At 39.6% G+C, this 18626-nt stretch overlaps 1 protein-coding gene across 1 annotated transcript in view; it reads right to left on the reverse strand.

The window, feature by feature from the left end:
• Positions 1 to 18338, reverse strand: part of LOC104508769 (probable ATP-dependent RNA helicase DDX10) — a gene marked incomplete at both ends in the record, with an annotated part of 73321 nt that extends 54983 nt beyond the window's left edge. Inside the window, 3 exons of the mRNA XM_010150496.1 lie at positions 4641 to 5112; positions 12544 to 12632; positions 18251 to 18338. Of these exons, the coding sequence (XP_010148798.1) occupies positions 4641 to 5112; positions 12544 to 12632; positions 18251 to 18338 (649 nt within the window). The remainder of the gene's footprint in view (positions 1 to 4640; positions 5113 to 12543; positions 12633 to 18250) is intronic.
• Positions 18339 to 18626: the final 288 nt, after the last annotated feature.

Genomic DNA, 18626 nt, shown 5'->3' on the forward strand with positions numbered 1-18626 from the left:
TCTACCAGAATGCCAGCTTTGCAACACGTCTCCTAGGACTAATGCTCTTTCTCTAGCTGGCGGGATGCTTGAAGCAGCTTTCTTCTCTTGGACACAACACACTGCTACAGCAAAAGCAAAGAGGGCTATCCATAAGGGAAAGAACGCTGCTACCAGAGTCAGCCAGCTCACTCCTTTGCTTCTTCCTTCCCTTGGGTATTGTCTATCTCACCATCCCCCTGAAAAGCACCACGAAGAGAGAGTCACGTATTGAACAAATTAATATGAAAGCACAAGAATAAGAAATAGGAAGAGCTGGTAAGAGGAATGAGAGGATGCTTCACAGAGAAAAAGCAGTATATAAACACAAGAGTGGTAAAAATCTATCTCATTATATGGAACAGAAGGAAAGAGATCTCATTCAGAAGGAAAAGCCCATGTAAGAGAAGCAATTAAGATGAATCACAATGGTGAAAATTAATTTTAATTTCTCTGTCTGGTAACAAGCTTTCTTCTCAACATCCCAGAAGAAAATTCTAGAGAACTATGTCCTCACTTCGGTGCACACCTTCTGTTTATTAAGAGAGATTTACCCTTGTCTGTTCTCTCCTGCTTTTATAGACATGTACACATCCAGGTCATAAAATTTCAGCTTACAGTGTTCATGTGTCTGAGAAGTGTAAGAAAATGTTACTGTATGTAGTATTATTACTGGATGACATGGTAAGCCGGCTAGCTGAGACAGAACCATGGCATGTAATTTCCCTCCATAGCCACAGTATTCAAACACAGGCTCTTAGAGAGTCCTAACTCCGAGGAATCTGCAAGCGCTATTTAAGGCAGCCCTCAGTAAGCTCATGCTTATTACAGCGTTCCAAGCACCCAGTACGTACCCCACCTGAAAAGTTCCAGGGGTCCATAAATCAAGAGTCAGGGGAGCAATGAGGGAGTCACAGTAATCTTAAGTTTAATATTCTCTATCCTGAAACAAAATTTGATAGAAGAAAGTCTGACAGTGTGCAGTATGTCTGATGAGGACTAAAATTAAAATGAAGAAAAAAATACTATAGGCTTAATTTTAGTTCGCAAAACAAATAATGCCTGAAGCTGAAGAAGAACAGGCTTTGCCTTTTCATACACAACGGCCAATTTCCTAAAATTATCATTAAAAACAAAACTTTTAACCAGGGAATAGTTATAGTCCTTGCAACATCAATACTGTTATTATTGTTAAACACACTTCAAAAGGATAATTTCCATAATGTTAACACAACAGATAAATGCTGCATATCTGCTAATGGCTCTATGCATATAGCCAACCTTCTTTTTATGCCTAAGAACATCGTACTTCTGAATTAGTCCCATATCACCAGCTGAAAATCCTCACATACTTAAGGAAAATACATAAATAGGGCAGCTAGTGAGTACCTCCTAAAAAATGAGTTCTCAAGCTCATAACAAAATTGTAATATTTACCAAGGTCTTTCACCTTATCCAAGGCTTCCTCTTACATCCAGCAGTGCAGAGAGAACCGATTTTTCTTTGTATTTGCTGTCAGAAAATCGACAGAGTACACAGACGGCCAAGAGTCACACTAAGAGGGCAAGAGAGGAGAAAGTGGAATCGAGCTGCAAGCCGTACTAGCACAGGAGCTAGCGTCGGCCGTGTCTCAGCTCACACTGTGATCTTCCTGTCGCTGTTAGGTTGGGCACCATGGACAGTCACCAAAAGCTGAATGCCCTAAGCAAGCCACACAAATCCCCTTCTACTCCCTCACCAGTTTACATAACCCCTGCTCCTTTTACCTCGTTCCTGCCACGGGAGGGGCTAGGGAAGACACAAGGATAAGGAAGCAAAGGTGTCTCTACCAACAGCTATTAAAACATAGGATCTGAATGTAATGTTTCCATTTACAGAAACATCCTGAACCTCAACAATCACAGCGGGACTCTTTCACTGTCAACCATAAGCATCGTGTACCAATAGTGAAATTGCAAAATCAATCATGGACATTAAAAGCATAAATGGAAACTGAATTCAACCTTTGTGGGCATACTCATAATCTCCCAATCAGATGATCACATGCTCAGGTTTCCACAGGACTCCTACCTTATTTAGCACATAGAATACATTAAAAAACCCTCCGAACTGATGTAGCAGAGTATACACTCTACGTTCATACTCCCAGACTCACTGCAGGGTTTGATATTATTCATTAATGCACAGCCTCACCCCAGAAATGCAGCAATGATCCAGTACACTGTAGTCAAACAGGTTCCCAAGTCCTCCCTAGGAGGGCACTCCAACAGAGCAGCAGGAAAACTGTGCTTACGCTGCTTGGTGCTCCTCAAACCCCAGAGGGATCAATTCTTTCCAATTCCTTGGATATGAACTCATCTACCTTAATGCAGGAATAATCCCAAGACTTTTATCCAGAAAATAAAAAAATGGAGAAAAAAAATATATAAATAGTGTTGCAAGTTACAATTTAACATCCACAAGATGTGGTACTGATGTACACACACGACATAAAACAGGCTCAGTGTCTGAATCTTTCTATTTAACTTGTTATGCGCATTTGTATACCAAAACATTAAGACAATAGATGGTTAGTGACAGAAACCTTCATTCTTTCATTCCTACTGAAAATAGCAATGAAATTTAAAGCATTCCAAAATTTATCAACAGTTTTCACAGTAACATAAGGAAATAAACATGACACTACCATATGCATCGATCAAGAATAATTCCCACAGTTAAGCACACTACCTTCAGCATTTCTGCTTTCTAAAAATTACATATTGCACGACCACAGGCATTTCTGTAGATTAGTTAAATTCTATTTCTTCTGTGTTCTTAATGATACAGATCTTGAAACTTTTCATTTTTTTGTTCACAGCTGCTTAGAAGAATAACTAAATATTTCACTATAATGCCCTCATGTACAAGAGGTTTCAGGTGACACAAGGTCTTCCACACTCGCACACCAAGCCCAAACCACTAACCCTTAGGGCAGTTTAGCAATGCTGAATCACAGAAAATAATGTCTGACTTGCCTGAGCATAAACTAACCTATAAATGTTTAATGCTGGAAAACTGCTAATAGGTTACCCAGTGAGGTTCCAAATTACTTTCTAAATCACTGATATTTCTCATAAAAGGTGTTTTGTTCATTCTTTCATATCAAAGTTTCTCCTTTTACCATTTCCTGAACAAAACTTCCCAATTCACTTTCCAACATACAAAAGCAACATGAAATTGTCTGTGTGCACAGAAAATTGTGGGAGTGATATGAAAGCTGTGAGTACCATTCTTTAACTAAGGCAGAAATATTTTACTCCACTTCGTTTTTAAAAGAGCAATATCCTTCCTACATGAAATCAAAATTTATACTAATAAATATGAGCTACTGCCAGGCAGAGGCTGTGCCGGGGCAGGACATCTCAGGTTTAGAATAACAGGAACAGAAAGGTAATTCCAAGAACATACACCTCCCATAGTACTGGGACAAGATGGAAATGTGCAGCAGCCTCCTCACAGTAGAGGAGAACGTCCAGGCAGTGGTCAGGATACTGTGCAACTGCTCACCTTCGACAAGTTAGATGATAAAACTAGCTTAAAGGAAAGATGCTGCTTGTAAAGGCAGCAAGTGAGCTGAGTAGCAGAAGTTCATGACGACAAGTGCCCTGTGTTGTTACGTAACAGCAGAGAAAGACTTAAAATACCAGTTGAAAAAATGAATACTTTGCTTAACAGGAGGCTCCCTTTGCATGCATGGAAGTTCAGAAAAACATCTTGCTGAAGCAGATGGCCATTTCACTTGGATCTCTTTACTACAGAAATATAGTTGCTATATAGCGAAGGATACACACAAAATTCACAATATGCACATACCAAATCTGCTTTATAGAAATAATTAAAAAAAAAACCCCACCACCAAACCCACCCTTACTGTGAGGTTGTATTTAAAGATTAAATGAAAGCAAGATTTCTCAGAACACCAAGCACAGAGAAATCCTGAATTATAAAGCTACTCACCAAGGAAATGAAAGATCTACATGAATACTTTTAGTAAGCCTTTATAACCATGCTTTACAAGAAGTGTGCTGGCCCGCTCTCTCCACACTCCTCCCTGCTCCGCCCCCCGCCTCCCCTTTCCCTCAGGAGCAAAGGTCCTGTTGAAAGTAAAAATCATGGTCTGAAGGTTACATTATTGTAAAGATCATTTGTTAGGGTTCATATCATAAAGTGGCTCATCCTGGATTGCAGTTTGGTTCCCAGTGCCATAAACTGTGGTTCAGCATCCAAGTTATGACTGAAAGTGGCAGCTATTTCAGAGAGGCACATGCAAATTAGTAAGTGGTAAGAATTAAAATTGTCAAAATTTCCCAGGTATTCAAATAATGTTATTCATAAATTAAAGCAACTACAAGGATTTTTTTAAAGCAACTAAAATTACTTTCTGTTAATAACATAAATTGATAAGTCACACCACTCATCTTTGGGAGCAATTACGACTTTCTGATACGTATTGACAACACATCTGAATTCAAGCATTCTGCTAAGTGCAGAATTTTCTCTTTTCTCCTTCTCCCTACTTGGAATATGTCCAATATAAAATTTTTAACATTCATGAGCTTTACTATAAAAAGGACACTTACCGGTGCTGAATTATCTTCAGTTCCCACACCAAAAACATTCCGTCGTTTCACTGTTAGCAAATCAGGATCTTTGGCATCATCGTCATCGTCATCATCACCTTCAAAGAATTGCATGGAGTCTGGGTTTGGAACCCTGCTTGGTACAGGAACTTCTTTTTCCTCCTTCTCTTCCTCCTCAGATACCTCTTTTGATTCCTCCTCAGACTCACCACTCTCCTCAGCACCTTCACTGGAAGCAGAACATTCCTCAGTTTCTTTCCTGCTCTCTTTTACCTTTGTTTTGCTAACAGACATGTTCCCACTGAAAGTAGTTCCACATTTCTCCACTCCATCGTTTGTTGAGGAGATGGTACTTTTATCTTGCTCTGTCTCCCCCAAGTGATCCATCCCATCAGCCGCCTCATTCGCACACAGCTGTTTCCGAACTTTTTGAAGAAATCTCACACGAGGTGCCATTGCGAGACCAAGTGACCTAAAGCACGGAATTAAATAAATTAATCTGAAGGGTAGATACACAAAAGTTGACTAAATCGGAGGTCCTCATCAATGGTTCAAGGGATCAGATTTTAATTATGGGAATTCAGATTGATACATTTTGCCCACCATACTTACAAAACGGTATTTAGCCTACAACAGGACAATCTAGCTTGAAAAATGCAAGTGAACATTGGGCAAGGAAGGAAGACAAAATAACTGAGAACTCTCAAGACCAATTACAAATGTTCCCAGGAAAAGAAAGTAAGCCAAGAACCTGACAAGCTGTAGACAAGAGTGTGTGTGTGTAAAAAACCATACAATATGGAATAGATAGTGTTTGTAATGCTCAGGGCTTGTACACACACTTAGCAAAGGAGTAAAGTATTTCACCAACTAAAATGGCTACATACATACACATGCACACACACACAAAAGAGACCCTTTTGATCCAGATTATGCAATTACACATTACATCTCCCCCCAGTGCTGCTCATTTCAAGCAGACAGCATTATGCCTTCTCTTCACAGTTCAGCTCTGAACAATGAAACCTGAGTTATGTCACAGGAGAAAAATCAAATCTATACTCCCTGGTGTAAACGTCACCGCAAACAGCCCATGAAGCACTCAAACGTACTGCAGAGCAGCTAGAGTGGACTGTAGGGCCTGGAGAGCCTTGAACTGTTTGTAGCAGTCAGGAGAGGCACCCTGCTTAAATAACAAACCAACCAACCCAAACACAACCACACCTGTGGTTAAATTGGGCAGTTTTGGTACTGGCCACAGGTTAAAGCATTGTAAAGCGGACGCACACCCAAAAAGCAGCCCACGCTGTTAGGATGAGGAACAAGTTTTTCAACAAATAAAGCCTGAAAATTAATGCAAAGTTAATTTTGTTTAAGTATGTCTGATAACCGAATGCTCTTCTACAAGCAATTAACAACAATATTAAAGGAAATAAAGTTTTATGAAAAAAAGGAAATCCAAGTTTTATGAAAAAAAAATCTAAGTAATGTTTTATCCAGTGTATGTTGCACATGCAGGGACAGTGCCCTGCTGAGACGGTAACACAGCACATTTGGGAACTGAAACTCGAGCAACTTGCAATCTTAAACTGGTTCCAGTGTTTGACAGCTAACACTGATGACCTCTGCAATGAAACTATGTGTTTGGCATATTGACAAACTGAAAGGAAATAACCAAAGTAAATATAATGCTTCAGTGCAGGAGCTGGAGGAGATTCAAACCTGGAATTGGTCCTTAAGAGCAGGCACAGTAGAACATGTATAAAGAGACTGCTGCAACCTCAGTGAATGTGCAAACTCTTCGGAAAGGGGATCAACATAGCAAAAAAAAAAAAAGCTTTTGCAAGAGAAACACCTTTTTTGCCTTTCTGGATTTCACAACATTATTCTACATAAGGTATTGCTGCCAACTGCTGACAAAGTACTGCAAGTAGTAGTATTGTATGGCAAGTACGCAATCGGGGTTCACTTCTCTCTCTCATACAGACAGACACATACACTCCATCTTTATCACGGCTTCCCTTCTGTGTCTCCAGAGCTAGTATCAAAAAGCAGGATCATGACTGCAAAGAACACCTTGACAAGGTGAAGACATTACTTTCTCCATGGGAAAAGTTAAAAAAGACAAGTCAAAAAGAGCAGTTTGTGACACGGAAGAGGATTCAGCACAGGTTCTCATTCAAATATAAATCCCACCCACCAGACTGCTGTTCTGCTGATGTAATTCTTCAATAATTCCATAAAATTAATTATGAGCGTTGGCCAATTCTTCTACACTGATTAGCAACCCCACCAATAAAAGACCAGTGGTGTCCGAATTCAAATGACATCTGAACAAAAAGAATACAGCCCTAAGACTTGGGGAGAAAGGGAAGGTGTTACGGTCAAGTTTGGTAAGAAAGTAACAATAGAAAAGCTTAAACAAACAGTCCCCAAGCACTTTTAATGACATAACTTCTCAAAGAAATGTCATCATTTTGGCTCATGACTGCCTCTTTTTTATAGTGTATTCCAAATGGAAAACAATTTGGGACAAACACATTCCACTACTGCTAAAAGTTTACTCATGTTGAAAGATTTCACAGTTTCTTTAGAATTTATTTCTTAATCATTTGCCCAATCTAGAGTTTGGTCCAACTAAAAAACTGAAATATGAACCAGCTTTCCTTCCCATCAGCTAGAAAGGGAAATATTAGTTTTCACTAATTCATTACATGCAACTCAGAACACAATCCTACTCCAGCTGAAGTGATTCTTTTGTTTCAGTGCAAGCATTCACATACATCCCTGAAATGAGGTCTGTGCAAGGTTTTCTCATAAAGACAGAAAAAAGTTACTTCGTGAGATATCCTAAATTCTAACAGAACACTAAAAACATACCAACACCACGGTGTAGTCCTCAGACCATGGTAGCCTTAAAAGAGCAACACAGATTCAGCTACAAACCAGCACACAATCCTGTTTCATGTTCTGCTGTGAAATGCAATGACTTCTTGGGAGCAAGCTCCTATAGAAAGGCATATCAGATCAGCTTCTAAAGACACTACTGAAACCAATCGATTATTTTGCCACTATAAATGAAAGCATAGCTGACAGCTCTATTCATCAACACAAACTGAGGTAGTCAGACATCATCATTCCCAAACACTGATCAGGGAATGGGTAGAAGTAACCAAACAGAAACCTACAATGCTCATGTACCTCCTTCAACTCAAACAAGTTGCCAATTATTTTCAGGAAATAAGTTAAAAGAGTAAAACTCCAAAGAAAAAACACTGTATGGCTTTAAGAAGAATATCACTTTGCTTTGGTACTGAATAAGCAAAACCAAACATTAGTAAACATTTTTAAAAATTAATTCAAATGAATAGTGTATCAGACTTAAAATACTGCCTTTTCCAAGGCTTGTCAATTATGCTTATACAAAGATCTTGTATATGTTTACATAAAACCAGTAATTTCACTATCCCTCTATTTGGATTGGCTGAAAAGCTGGGCATCTCTGAACTATTTAAAAAGACAGATTCTTAGATACTCAGGGCAAAATCTGTCCTTAGGCAAAACAAATTAACCAGGACATTTAAAGACAAGCACAATCTTTTAAGTGTCACAAGAGTTCCTAATGCATACCTAGAAGCTATCCAGTCCTTTTTGAAGTATAAGCCAGCTGTAAAGAACCAGAGGTCCCTTCTGCAGAACTGCTGCACAACATTTTTACACAACTTTGTGCTCCATTCTAATATTAAAGTTACTACATAAGACATATTCCATTAGTGAACTTCTTCAGACTGATTTGAACACATGAAAACACAGCATGGTGATTTGTTTTACGGTAGAACAGGTTCAGATAGAGATTTAAAATAGCCTGAAAAAGGTTAAATACTCCCAGAAGCTATTTCAAGAGAAGTGCGTATTACTTGCCCTGCCATACATGCTACATCTACATTTAACAGTTAAAATATTTTCAGGAGACAGGATGAGCAACCATTGGAAAACAAGAGAAATCAAATGAACTGAAGTGACACAAATCTGAATTAACAGTCTTTCCAGATGGTCTGATTAATAACCAAAACGAACAGAGAAATTGCTTTTGCTGTGTTATTTATTTGACTAGTCAGCTTTAGCCCTCTACATGAAGGCGCCCAAATGCATGGTCCTCTACTAATAATAAAGCAAGCCAAGCTAATCAAGAGTCTGTGTGTCAGTATCAAAGAGACAGCCAACAAAGAGGACTGTCACGGTTGGAATCCAATCACTTAGAAGACTGAGATGTAGCCTTCTTTCATCAAAGTCAAAGAAGTCTCCACACTGCAGTTGCTGGCTCTGTTGCTCTTGGCACCTCAGCCACCCTGACACCCGCTCAAAGGGCAACAACGGTAGAGCACAAGCAACAGAGATTTCGAGAGTGGATCAAAGACCATTTCTCCAAGTTAGCTGGATTAGCCAACTTCGAGAGACACTCTGCTGGAACTGCTACTCATGCATATGCAAGCATATTTACTTGTAAGGTGAGTGAAGGTCACTAGCAGGCTTGGCTGCACAATGAGAAAAGGTAGTTCAAGATCCTGGAAGAAACTAGAATGATGTCCAAGAGACTAATGACCCTGGACTCGGAGAGAGGAAACTGCAGCTTATTCAGAGAACTGCATGAGAGGATCAGAAAGGTCAGAAGTTACAGAAAGCTCAGAAAGGGATGGCTGGATCTCACAGGCGGTTGAGGGGGAGTTGCATGAGAAATGCCCAAACTCCGCAGATCACTGGAGGGAATACTGAGGTCTGTATGAGTAATGCCATATGAGGTTGAGATTAACCAGGTAACACCACGAGAAGTATAAAGGCTGGTTACACATGTATGGTGGCTGAAAACAACTAGGAAAAAGTAATTAGGGGCAGGCTTTTCAGTTGGATGGAGACAGGGGACTAAAAAGTATGGAAGTACAGGGGCAGCGAGACGGAGGGCCAAGAATCAGCAAAGGGCTAACAAGATGTGCAAAGTCTGTGATGGGCATCGTCTGGGGGATGTGACAGGCAGCCCTGCCCTTGCTTATGGCAGCCAGAGCAAGACAACGAACCAAACCCTCTGCCCTGACCATGCGGTGAAGGGAGGGGGAAGGGAGGGAGAGAGCATGCAGGGGATGCTTTCCCTGGTCAGGCAGGGGACAGGCGGCTCACATACACTGGTAGCACTCAGTTCAGACCTGACAGCACCTGCATCTACCTACTGCTTTGTAATGCTGATCTGTAAGCAAAACTAGCTGAGTTCTAAGATGTGTGCATCCGACATTCCCCAAAAAACTTGGCTTCAACCTGCTTTATTTATTCTCTGTGTACCAATACAGGGATAAACAGAGAAAAATGTGTTATATTCCTCCTTGAAAGACATGACAAAAGTAACAGATGAAATTACCTTCCTTAGAAGCCCATTAGAGCTGTGACTAACTTGTTGAGACAGCACACTGGCCTGTTAAGATCTGCCCCTGAAGTCTGAGATATATATACAGAGAGAAAGAGAGAGAGAAGGAGAGAGAGAAAGATTAGTATTTAACAAAATGAAGTGTCTGAGAAGTGTTTTGAATCCCTGCCTCCTCTGTACCTTGTCTCCTATCCAGGAGACCAGACTAAATAATTATTCCCTCAGCCCTGTTGTTTGTTTACCTTTTCTTATGTTTTCAAAGCTGTCCATTGCAATGAAGAGACAAATGTCTCTTTTATGCAAGCATCGAAGTTCTCCGTCACCAAACTTTAAGGCTGCCTGTGTTAACACAAGGCCTGTGCAAGTCCTCCTCCAGCAAATTATTCTTGATAGCACTTTGTAATGAGGGGATACTGGAGAGAATACTAATGTACCATAGCTTAAAGGTGATAAAACTCTACAATGCTTATGGTATCCGTGTACAGACATGCAAAAGCACATTTTATATATATTGTTTTCTAGGTGTGTATCAATTCTATATAATATATAAATAATTTTACATAATATCTAAAAATCAAAAAGACTACAGCTTTTCTGCAGACTCACTGAACAGCACTTAAGAGAATCTCAGTGGACAGACATGCCAGGCAAGACAGCAGTGGAGAAAATGGGCAACGGCCTGACAGGCTGAAATGCAAACCTGACAGGGGCATTAAGCAGCCTGTTTTCTCTGCAGGATTTGTAGTGGAGTAACATCTATCAAGCTAGCAGTAAATCTCCACAGAAAGGCAAAAATACTTTTCAGAGATACACAGAGAAGGTAAAGGGAAGAAAGGATTCTCATTCCAGGTTTTGCTGTGAGTTTGTGCTCGGAACATAAACCAAGGTTGCTCCTGAATGCAGAATTCAGAAGTACCAGACTTCGAGGGCCTTTGACATAAATTAGGCTGACTGATCCACTGTACCCAGGGATGTGCACTGAACTGAAAACCAGGGGTCTTTGAGGTGTATTTAGGTAGACTAGCAGTCTGGTGAGTGGGGAAGAAAAGTGCCAACAAACTGTTCATTTAGAACAGAATCCCCAAATTAACTCCCAGATTTTTTATTTTCTTTTTGATTACGCTTCCATACATGCCACAGTCCTGACTAAACCTCTCCTACTCTCTCCAAACAACTGCCTGGTTTCTTCCACTTTTAATACAGGAATGACTTATCAGTAACTTTGCAAAACTGGGATTGGAACTGACTTTGATGAGGGACCAAGTCCTGGCACAGAGGTCTGAGAAGAACCGAACTCTGTCCACAGCAGTATCAGATACCAGGTGGCACACCATGCTGAAATTCAGAAAGAGGCATCAGGGTTCCAAAAATCAGCATTACTACCATCTGTCAGTTGGCTTCTTAACCCACTGGTTAAATTTGTGTGGTCATCCCTCTCATTACTAATCTTCTGCCACCACCCTTACAATGAGCTTAGCAGGACGTACAGTAAAGGTTTTAAGACGCTGACGAACCAGAAGGTGAAAGGGCTGGCAATGGACATAGGGAAATTTTTCAAGTTTTTTCTAGTTCTCCTTTTTAAAAATTTCTCAGTCCATAAGGTAAGAAAACATATTTCACAATAGGCTTATATACCTTAAAAAAAAAAATTATCATGTTAATTGCAGCAGAGCACAGGAAGACCAGGTGTTCAACAGTCTAGTAATCTGTCACATTTTAGTTCATTATGCCACGTGCTGACAAGTTTGAAGACTTAAGTCTTCTCTGTTATGAAATTCCAAAGACATAAAATTAATTTACCATGCATCTTTGAGCACCTTCCTGCTCCCTTCTGACTCCCATGAGACTATTCCAAAACTTCACATCTTAAAACAATCTCGGCTGGTTGTCATCTGTAAAGTCAACCTGTCAAAATTAATTTCCCTCCACACAAATTGTGGAATGTTTCACATATATATGTACAAAAATAGACATAGTAGAATAGGTACTATTCACTCCTGTGCAGATATTTCACCAAGTGCACTGAAACTTCCAAAAAGTAATTTGTTCCCAAGGAGCAATGTCCCCAGTCACACTCAAAATGAGACTGCAATGTATCATCTTTAGATACTCCAACTTCTTTTTAAATAATACACTGTACTGGTTGGCATTTACTTATGACACCAAAAGGCAAATCTGTAAAGAAAAAATAAAACCTATTGTTCTCTATCCTTTTACTTCACAAGTTGTGCCTTCTCTTGTATATAGCAAATGTACCTTCTGCCGTAAGTTATTTCTCTTTGTAGAAATACTTTTTTTTTTCTCTTCACACAATTTCCATTTGGAATGTCTTTGAATATGCAAAAGCATGGCATACATGTGAAACTGTAAATACATTACAAGACTGTCCGATTCTGTGGGTTAACATAGTCAAAACACCTATTTAAAGCTATCACACGCTGCAAAAATTCTCACTACACAGCTTTCATTTCCCAAGTCAATCATACTTACAGTGCATATTCTGCTAGAGGCAATTTGAAAACATCAAATACTTCTTTATTCTTCATTAAGTAAACAGAACGCAAGTAGGAGACAAAACACTGAAAGAAAAATGGAAGTATTTAACAAAAAGTGAAATCATTCAATTACCAATGTATTAAACTGACATCATTCTGTTGCTCTAAACACAAAATAGAATTCCACTATTAAGTGGTCTAACATCGATTTCAGACTGATTTTTTTTACCCAATACATATCAGCCAAAATTTATCAGTATTACAGAAGTGATGCAACTTCCAAGTATTCAAGTATTTAATTAAATGGCCATTAATTGGCTGAATTTCCCAATGCTATGTCATGTTATCTTTGCTAGATAGAAAATACAGCAAATTAGTCAGGAGGAAACATCACCTATTCCATCTTTCTTTTTCTCCCTGCTTTTCCGAATGTTGCTATGCAATTCTGACACTTGAATTCTATGGAAGCAAGAACAGTCCTTGTTGCTATCAACCTGAGGTGTCCTGACAATCTTAGCCACTATCAGAAGACTATTCAACTGAATGTAGCTGCCTTTCACTGTGGCCTAGGATAATTCATGTTACCCTGGATTTGCCGTCAGCTCACCACGTACACGCAGTCAGTGAACGCAGCTCCACTGACCAACATAAATTCACTATGCAACATTCACTAAGACCAGCCCAAGGCTGGTGTTTCAGTTAGTCCCAGACTTGCACCAAGGAAACTGGAAGCCCCACATAACACAATAACACATGCCACAGGGTAGAAATCTCACTCTGACTTTTGGATAACCTATAAAGTCACCCACTTACTTTACTAGTTTGTCCTTGGTACATGTGGTCTAGAAATTAAGAAGTGATAGATAACGGGCAGAACGAACACAGCTTTTGCACATGTATCAAGCCCTACAATAACTAAAAACAAACGATCAAACAAATGCCAAATGTTCTGACTCGTGCCTGTGAGCTGTCAACAGGGTTCAGCCCACTGAGACTCAAAACAATTTTTCAAGTTTGTCATGGACTGGATGCAGGATGGTATTTCTCAATGTTCAAAGAAAGGGGCACCTAATTAAGGTTACATGGTTCAAAGATCATTCAACAGTAATACAATGACGATGAAAGTCTTCAGCTGACCTCATTCTCTGTTATTTTAGGCACTGCGAATACTTCCAGCAAAAGATATTCCCTACTCCAAGAGCTTACACCCATACTAGAAAAGTTAGATACAGAAGAGTTGTGTTACTTTACAAAAAGAGAAACAGAGTACGGGAGGAGCAAATGAATTCTTTGATTTTTATTTTATTTCAGTACCTTCACTTCAACCTCCTTCTAAAAATACTGTCATCTCTCTTGGATTTTATTCAATTCTCCTAAGACCTGGTCACTCTGTGCACACATGGCTGGACAGCTGAGGGAGTTTAGGCAGTCTGAACATTTTTCCTGCTCTTTTATCAACTGCTGTTGTTCACCGCTATTTTTGCTGGTTTGATATCACTTCAAGGGGTTTTTTTAGTAACTGAACATTATAGAAATACATGATATAATTTACACCATTATGGAAAATGTTAATGTTGGGCATCAGAAACATACTGCAGCTCTATTATAACAGTAGCTAAAGGACCTCAAAACCACCCGACATTATTGTACAAGTACTAGAAATACATAAGGCAACAAGTACTATGCTCTAGTAATTTGCTATGCTAAAATTTTGATTTATGATGTATTTCTTGGATAATTGTTTTAAATATTAAAACACACACAATTCAATTAATGTGCTGTTTTGACAGAATTCAAGGTATGCGGACACAACTGGTATCTCAGGCTGTAACACCCTGCACATCCCTCTGGGTGTGATGAAGAATTTAATGGACAAACACCACTCCAGTGTCCCAGTACCCCCTACACAGTAACATTCAAACTAGCAAGAAAAACACATTATTTTTTAAACCGTTTTTCATAACTGAATTGACTTATTAAATATTAAAATTACAAGAAATGCCAAAAGGCAGCACCAGTCCATGAGAACTGCACAGGTTTCAAAGGAGCCCCCATCTGATTCACCTTCTCTTTCCAAACAACAGCAGAGGAACCATGTCCTGTCAAATGAACCATGAAGTTGGTTGAAGCAATTAAGAATTTTCTTTCCACCCCCCCCTTTTTTTAGCAAAGTAAAAGCATCTTCAATTAAATCAACAAGCTTAGTGGACGCAATGACTTAGACCTCATGCCCTCAACACAGTAAACTCCATCCTACATGAACTTCTGCACAGAGCTGTGCTGCTTCACTGCTATCCAATCCACTCACATAGGGAATTAATTTCTTACAAACATCAAGAATCTGGCAGCTTGCAACAGACAGGTTAGACAGCACAACAGCCATGCCTTTGAGAAATCCAGCATTCCAGATAACGATCCAGGGTCAGGATTTCATTTGCATTATTTTTATTGGTTTATTCACACTGATATGTAAGATTACTGCGGCACATTTGCATAGTATGTCTGAACAATCATATGTAAATCTTATTAAGGAGGGACAATTCTATAATAAACCACTTGCCCATACTTGAAGATTTTAAAAAAACTGAATGTATACACAGTTTGTCTGCAAGATGACACTGGACTGATGCCCATAAATGAAAAACTGCAACGAAAAAGGCATGAGAGGGTAGTTATATGGCAATTAATACAATCACAAAATTAATTTGTTTTAATGTGTAACACCAACAGACAGCCTATGTTTGCTTTTACTCTGGTGCTATTTTTAAACTCCTACCATTGTTCTCTTTTGCCCAATTCAGAATGTTCTGTCTTTGCCTTTTAAGAGAAAAAAAAACCAAAGCCTACAACAGAGATGTTTGTTAGTATTTCCATTCCAAGTAGGATGATGCTGGCTTCCTCCTGCTCTTGTCCTCCCCCAACCAGCTGCTCTGCCACTTCTGGTATAAACTGGTGTAACTGGGTATAAACTGGAAATTTATATCAGTCCTGTGGCAGTTGCAGATGATGGTAATGTCACCAGTACATCTGATCTGTGCAACGTCAGGATGAAGCTTACACTGACACTCCACACGCTAAAAGAATACTTTCTGCACTACAAAAAGCTGGGATACCTAAAGGCCAAAAATAGTTCTAAAAGTAGTCCCTTGAACACTGCCTTGGACATTTCATTCACAAAGCTCCCACTGACTTCCTCAGGCATTTTAAGGCTCCTTGTTTAGAAAAGTAAGAATGACATTCCTCTGACCCAGTAAGAGTCTCTACGGCAGGCATCCGAGCTAGGTCACATCACACAGGCTACCCCCACAGCGCAAAGAAACCTCCATTCATCCATCCCAGAAGGGTTTTTAAGGTATCTATGTCAGGATGCATCCTAGAAGTGCCTATTCCTCTCCATCAGGTATAAATGAAAGCTCGGGCATACTAGCTCGCTTAGGACATCTAAAGTTAGGTGACATGAACCTCACCTTAAGAGTTTTAAATAATGGCAAGTTGCCCCATTTTACTTCCAAGTTCAGCAGAAAGGCTACACCTCAGTCTGCCTTTAAGCCTTCATGATCCCCTTTTCATTTCACCCTATCACTTAGGTCTACCAGAATATCTTCAGGTGTCATCAATCTTCATGCCAGCTCAGATAAATTAAAAGTTATTTACACCAAACCAGAATTTCTGCAATCTCTTCCATGGGTAGAACTTGTATTTCTCAATCTTTTGCACTTACGGATTTCTGATCATCTGCCCTTAGATAGTGCTCTTCAAATCTGACCTATATGCATTTAAAAAAAAAAAAACCACACCCTTAAAGATTTTATTTTTCTTTTAATCATCTTTTTTCCCTGCATCTTAATTTGAACTCCTGATTTTGCATAGTTTGGGAGACACTTGGTACAACTACAGAATTCACAGACTGCTGATATCCATACTGTATCCCAACTCTATCCCAACAAGTTCATAGCCTAAAGATTTATAATAACCAGCTAAAGGTCAGTAAATGTGTCTAGTGATGGCAAGAAGAGGCAGCGTGATGCCCAGAATGGTTTCACAGGCTATCTTCCACAGACAGTGTCTTTTACAACTAGCTCATTCCACTCCAGAAACCTAACCAGTTTATTTCAAGTCTTCCTACCTTCCCCAAACCTGCTGAAATCTTGGCGAAATTTACATATTGTTCATGGAGTCTCCCAGAATTAATCAGTACAGCAAAGAAATCCCGTTCATAGTCCCATTCACACATTTCTCCATCTTACCTGGAAGAGATATTCTAAGCTACTTCACATCTAAATCCAAACAAAAGTTAACATGCTTTATCAATGCATTGCATTTTACCACTGAGAAAATACAAAATGTTATATCTATTTAGGAGATATAACAATAAAAATTGATTAAGAAAGCGGGCATGTGAGGCCTGCATAATTTCGGATTTCTAGCTTTTTAAGACAAAGAAGTAGACCTGCTACTTTTCAGTAACCTTTCGTTATCGTCATTACCTTTATTTCAAAATGTTCTACATCAGCTCCCTAAGAAAAGTCCTCTCAGGAAGAACTACCCATTTGACCATCGCCTTCAATCACGCTACCAAGGAGACATGATGAAAAAAGATGCATTTGTACTGATTTAATAGCTTTATGATTTACAGAATCACAGAATAGTTGAAGGTGAAAGGAACCTCCGGAGATCATCTAGTTCAAACCCCTGCTGCAAGCAGGGTCAAGTGGCTCAGGAACACACCCAGTTTTTAAATATCCAACAATGGAGACTGCACAGCCTCCCTGTGCCTCCTGTTCTAGTGTTAAACCACCCACATAATAAAAGCTTTTTTCTTGTGTTTAAATTGAGTTTTTTGCATATAAATCTGTGCCCATTGCCTCCTCTTCTGCTGCTGTGCACCAATCAGAAGATTCTGGCTCCATCTTATTTACACTTCTCACCTAATACAGGAGATACTGCAAGTGCTCAATCATCTTTGTGGTTCTTCACTGATCTTGTCTCCAGTATGACCATGTCTTTCTTGTACTGGAGGCACAGAATCAAGCTTTGCACTCCAGATGTGTCTCTCCAGGGCTGAGCAGAGGGGAAGGGATCACCTCCTTTGACTTGCCAGCGCTCTCTGCCTAATGCTGCCCAGAATGTGGTTGGTCACCTTTGCTGCGAAGCCACATCACTGGCTCACGTCCAGCCTGTTCTCCATTAGGACAACCTGTTGCCGCAAGACTTTTCCTGCAAAGTTGCTTTACAGCCATTTGATCCCAGCCTGTACTGGTATATGGGGTTACTCCTCCCCAAGTTCAGGGCTCAAACAGCTGGGAAAGACTCATACAAAAAAGTAAATCCCTCAAACAGCTGAGAAGCAGTTACTAATAAAATCAAAAATTACTTGCATACCCAAGACTCTAAAATTATGTTCCCACCTATGCCTTAACTTTGGCACAACAGCGGGAGGTCAGGTGGTTCTTCAGACATTAGGGTCACGAGCCCACGTTGAGCTTGTGTCGACTCACACAGGCCATAGCAGGCATACCTACGACCAACTCTAATACATGATTATTGTTTCTACTGATGCCATGTTTTAAAGCTTAAAAATCACAACAATTTAGCAGTTCCAAACACAGCTGACAGGACACATATGAGCAGGTCAGTTATTCCAACAGCAGTTCTATTTTGACTAGCTTGCCTCAAGAACTACAGCGGAGCAGATGACTTACCCTTTGAGCTTTGTCTTTTAACTCCTTATCTTGAGCTAAGAAAGACTGCATCTTCTTTTGGATGTCCGTAAGTTTTTCAGGATTAATTCTAATTAAAAAGAAAAAAGTTAGTTTTAATTATTAGAACCTTCAAAAATAAGCACCTATCAAGTTCTCAGGACTTTATCTTCATGTCTTTTGCATTTCTTTCCTTTGCATAAAGCTATTACCACTCTGAACAAGCTGAGAATGGAACCATATTAAGGATGAAGCATGCACTCCTCAAAGGAATAATACAGAAAAGAGAAAGGAATAATGGCTTTAAACTAAAAGAGGGTAAATTTATATCAGATATAAGGAAGAAATTCTTCACTGTGAGGGTGGGTGACACATTGGT

Source organism: Eurypyga helias, unplaced genomic scaffold (genome assembly GCF_000690775.1).
Source record: "Eurypyga helias isolate BGI_N326 unplaced genomic scaffold, ASM69077v1 scaffold6894, whole genome shotgun sequence".
Taxonomy (NCBI): domain Eukaryota; kingdom Metazoa; phylum Chordata; class Aves; order Eurypygiformes; family Eurypygidae; genus Eurypyga; species Eurypyga helias.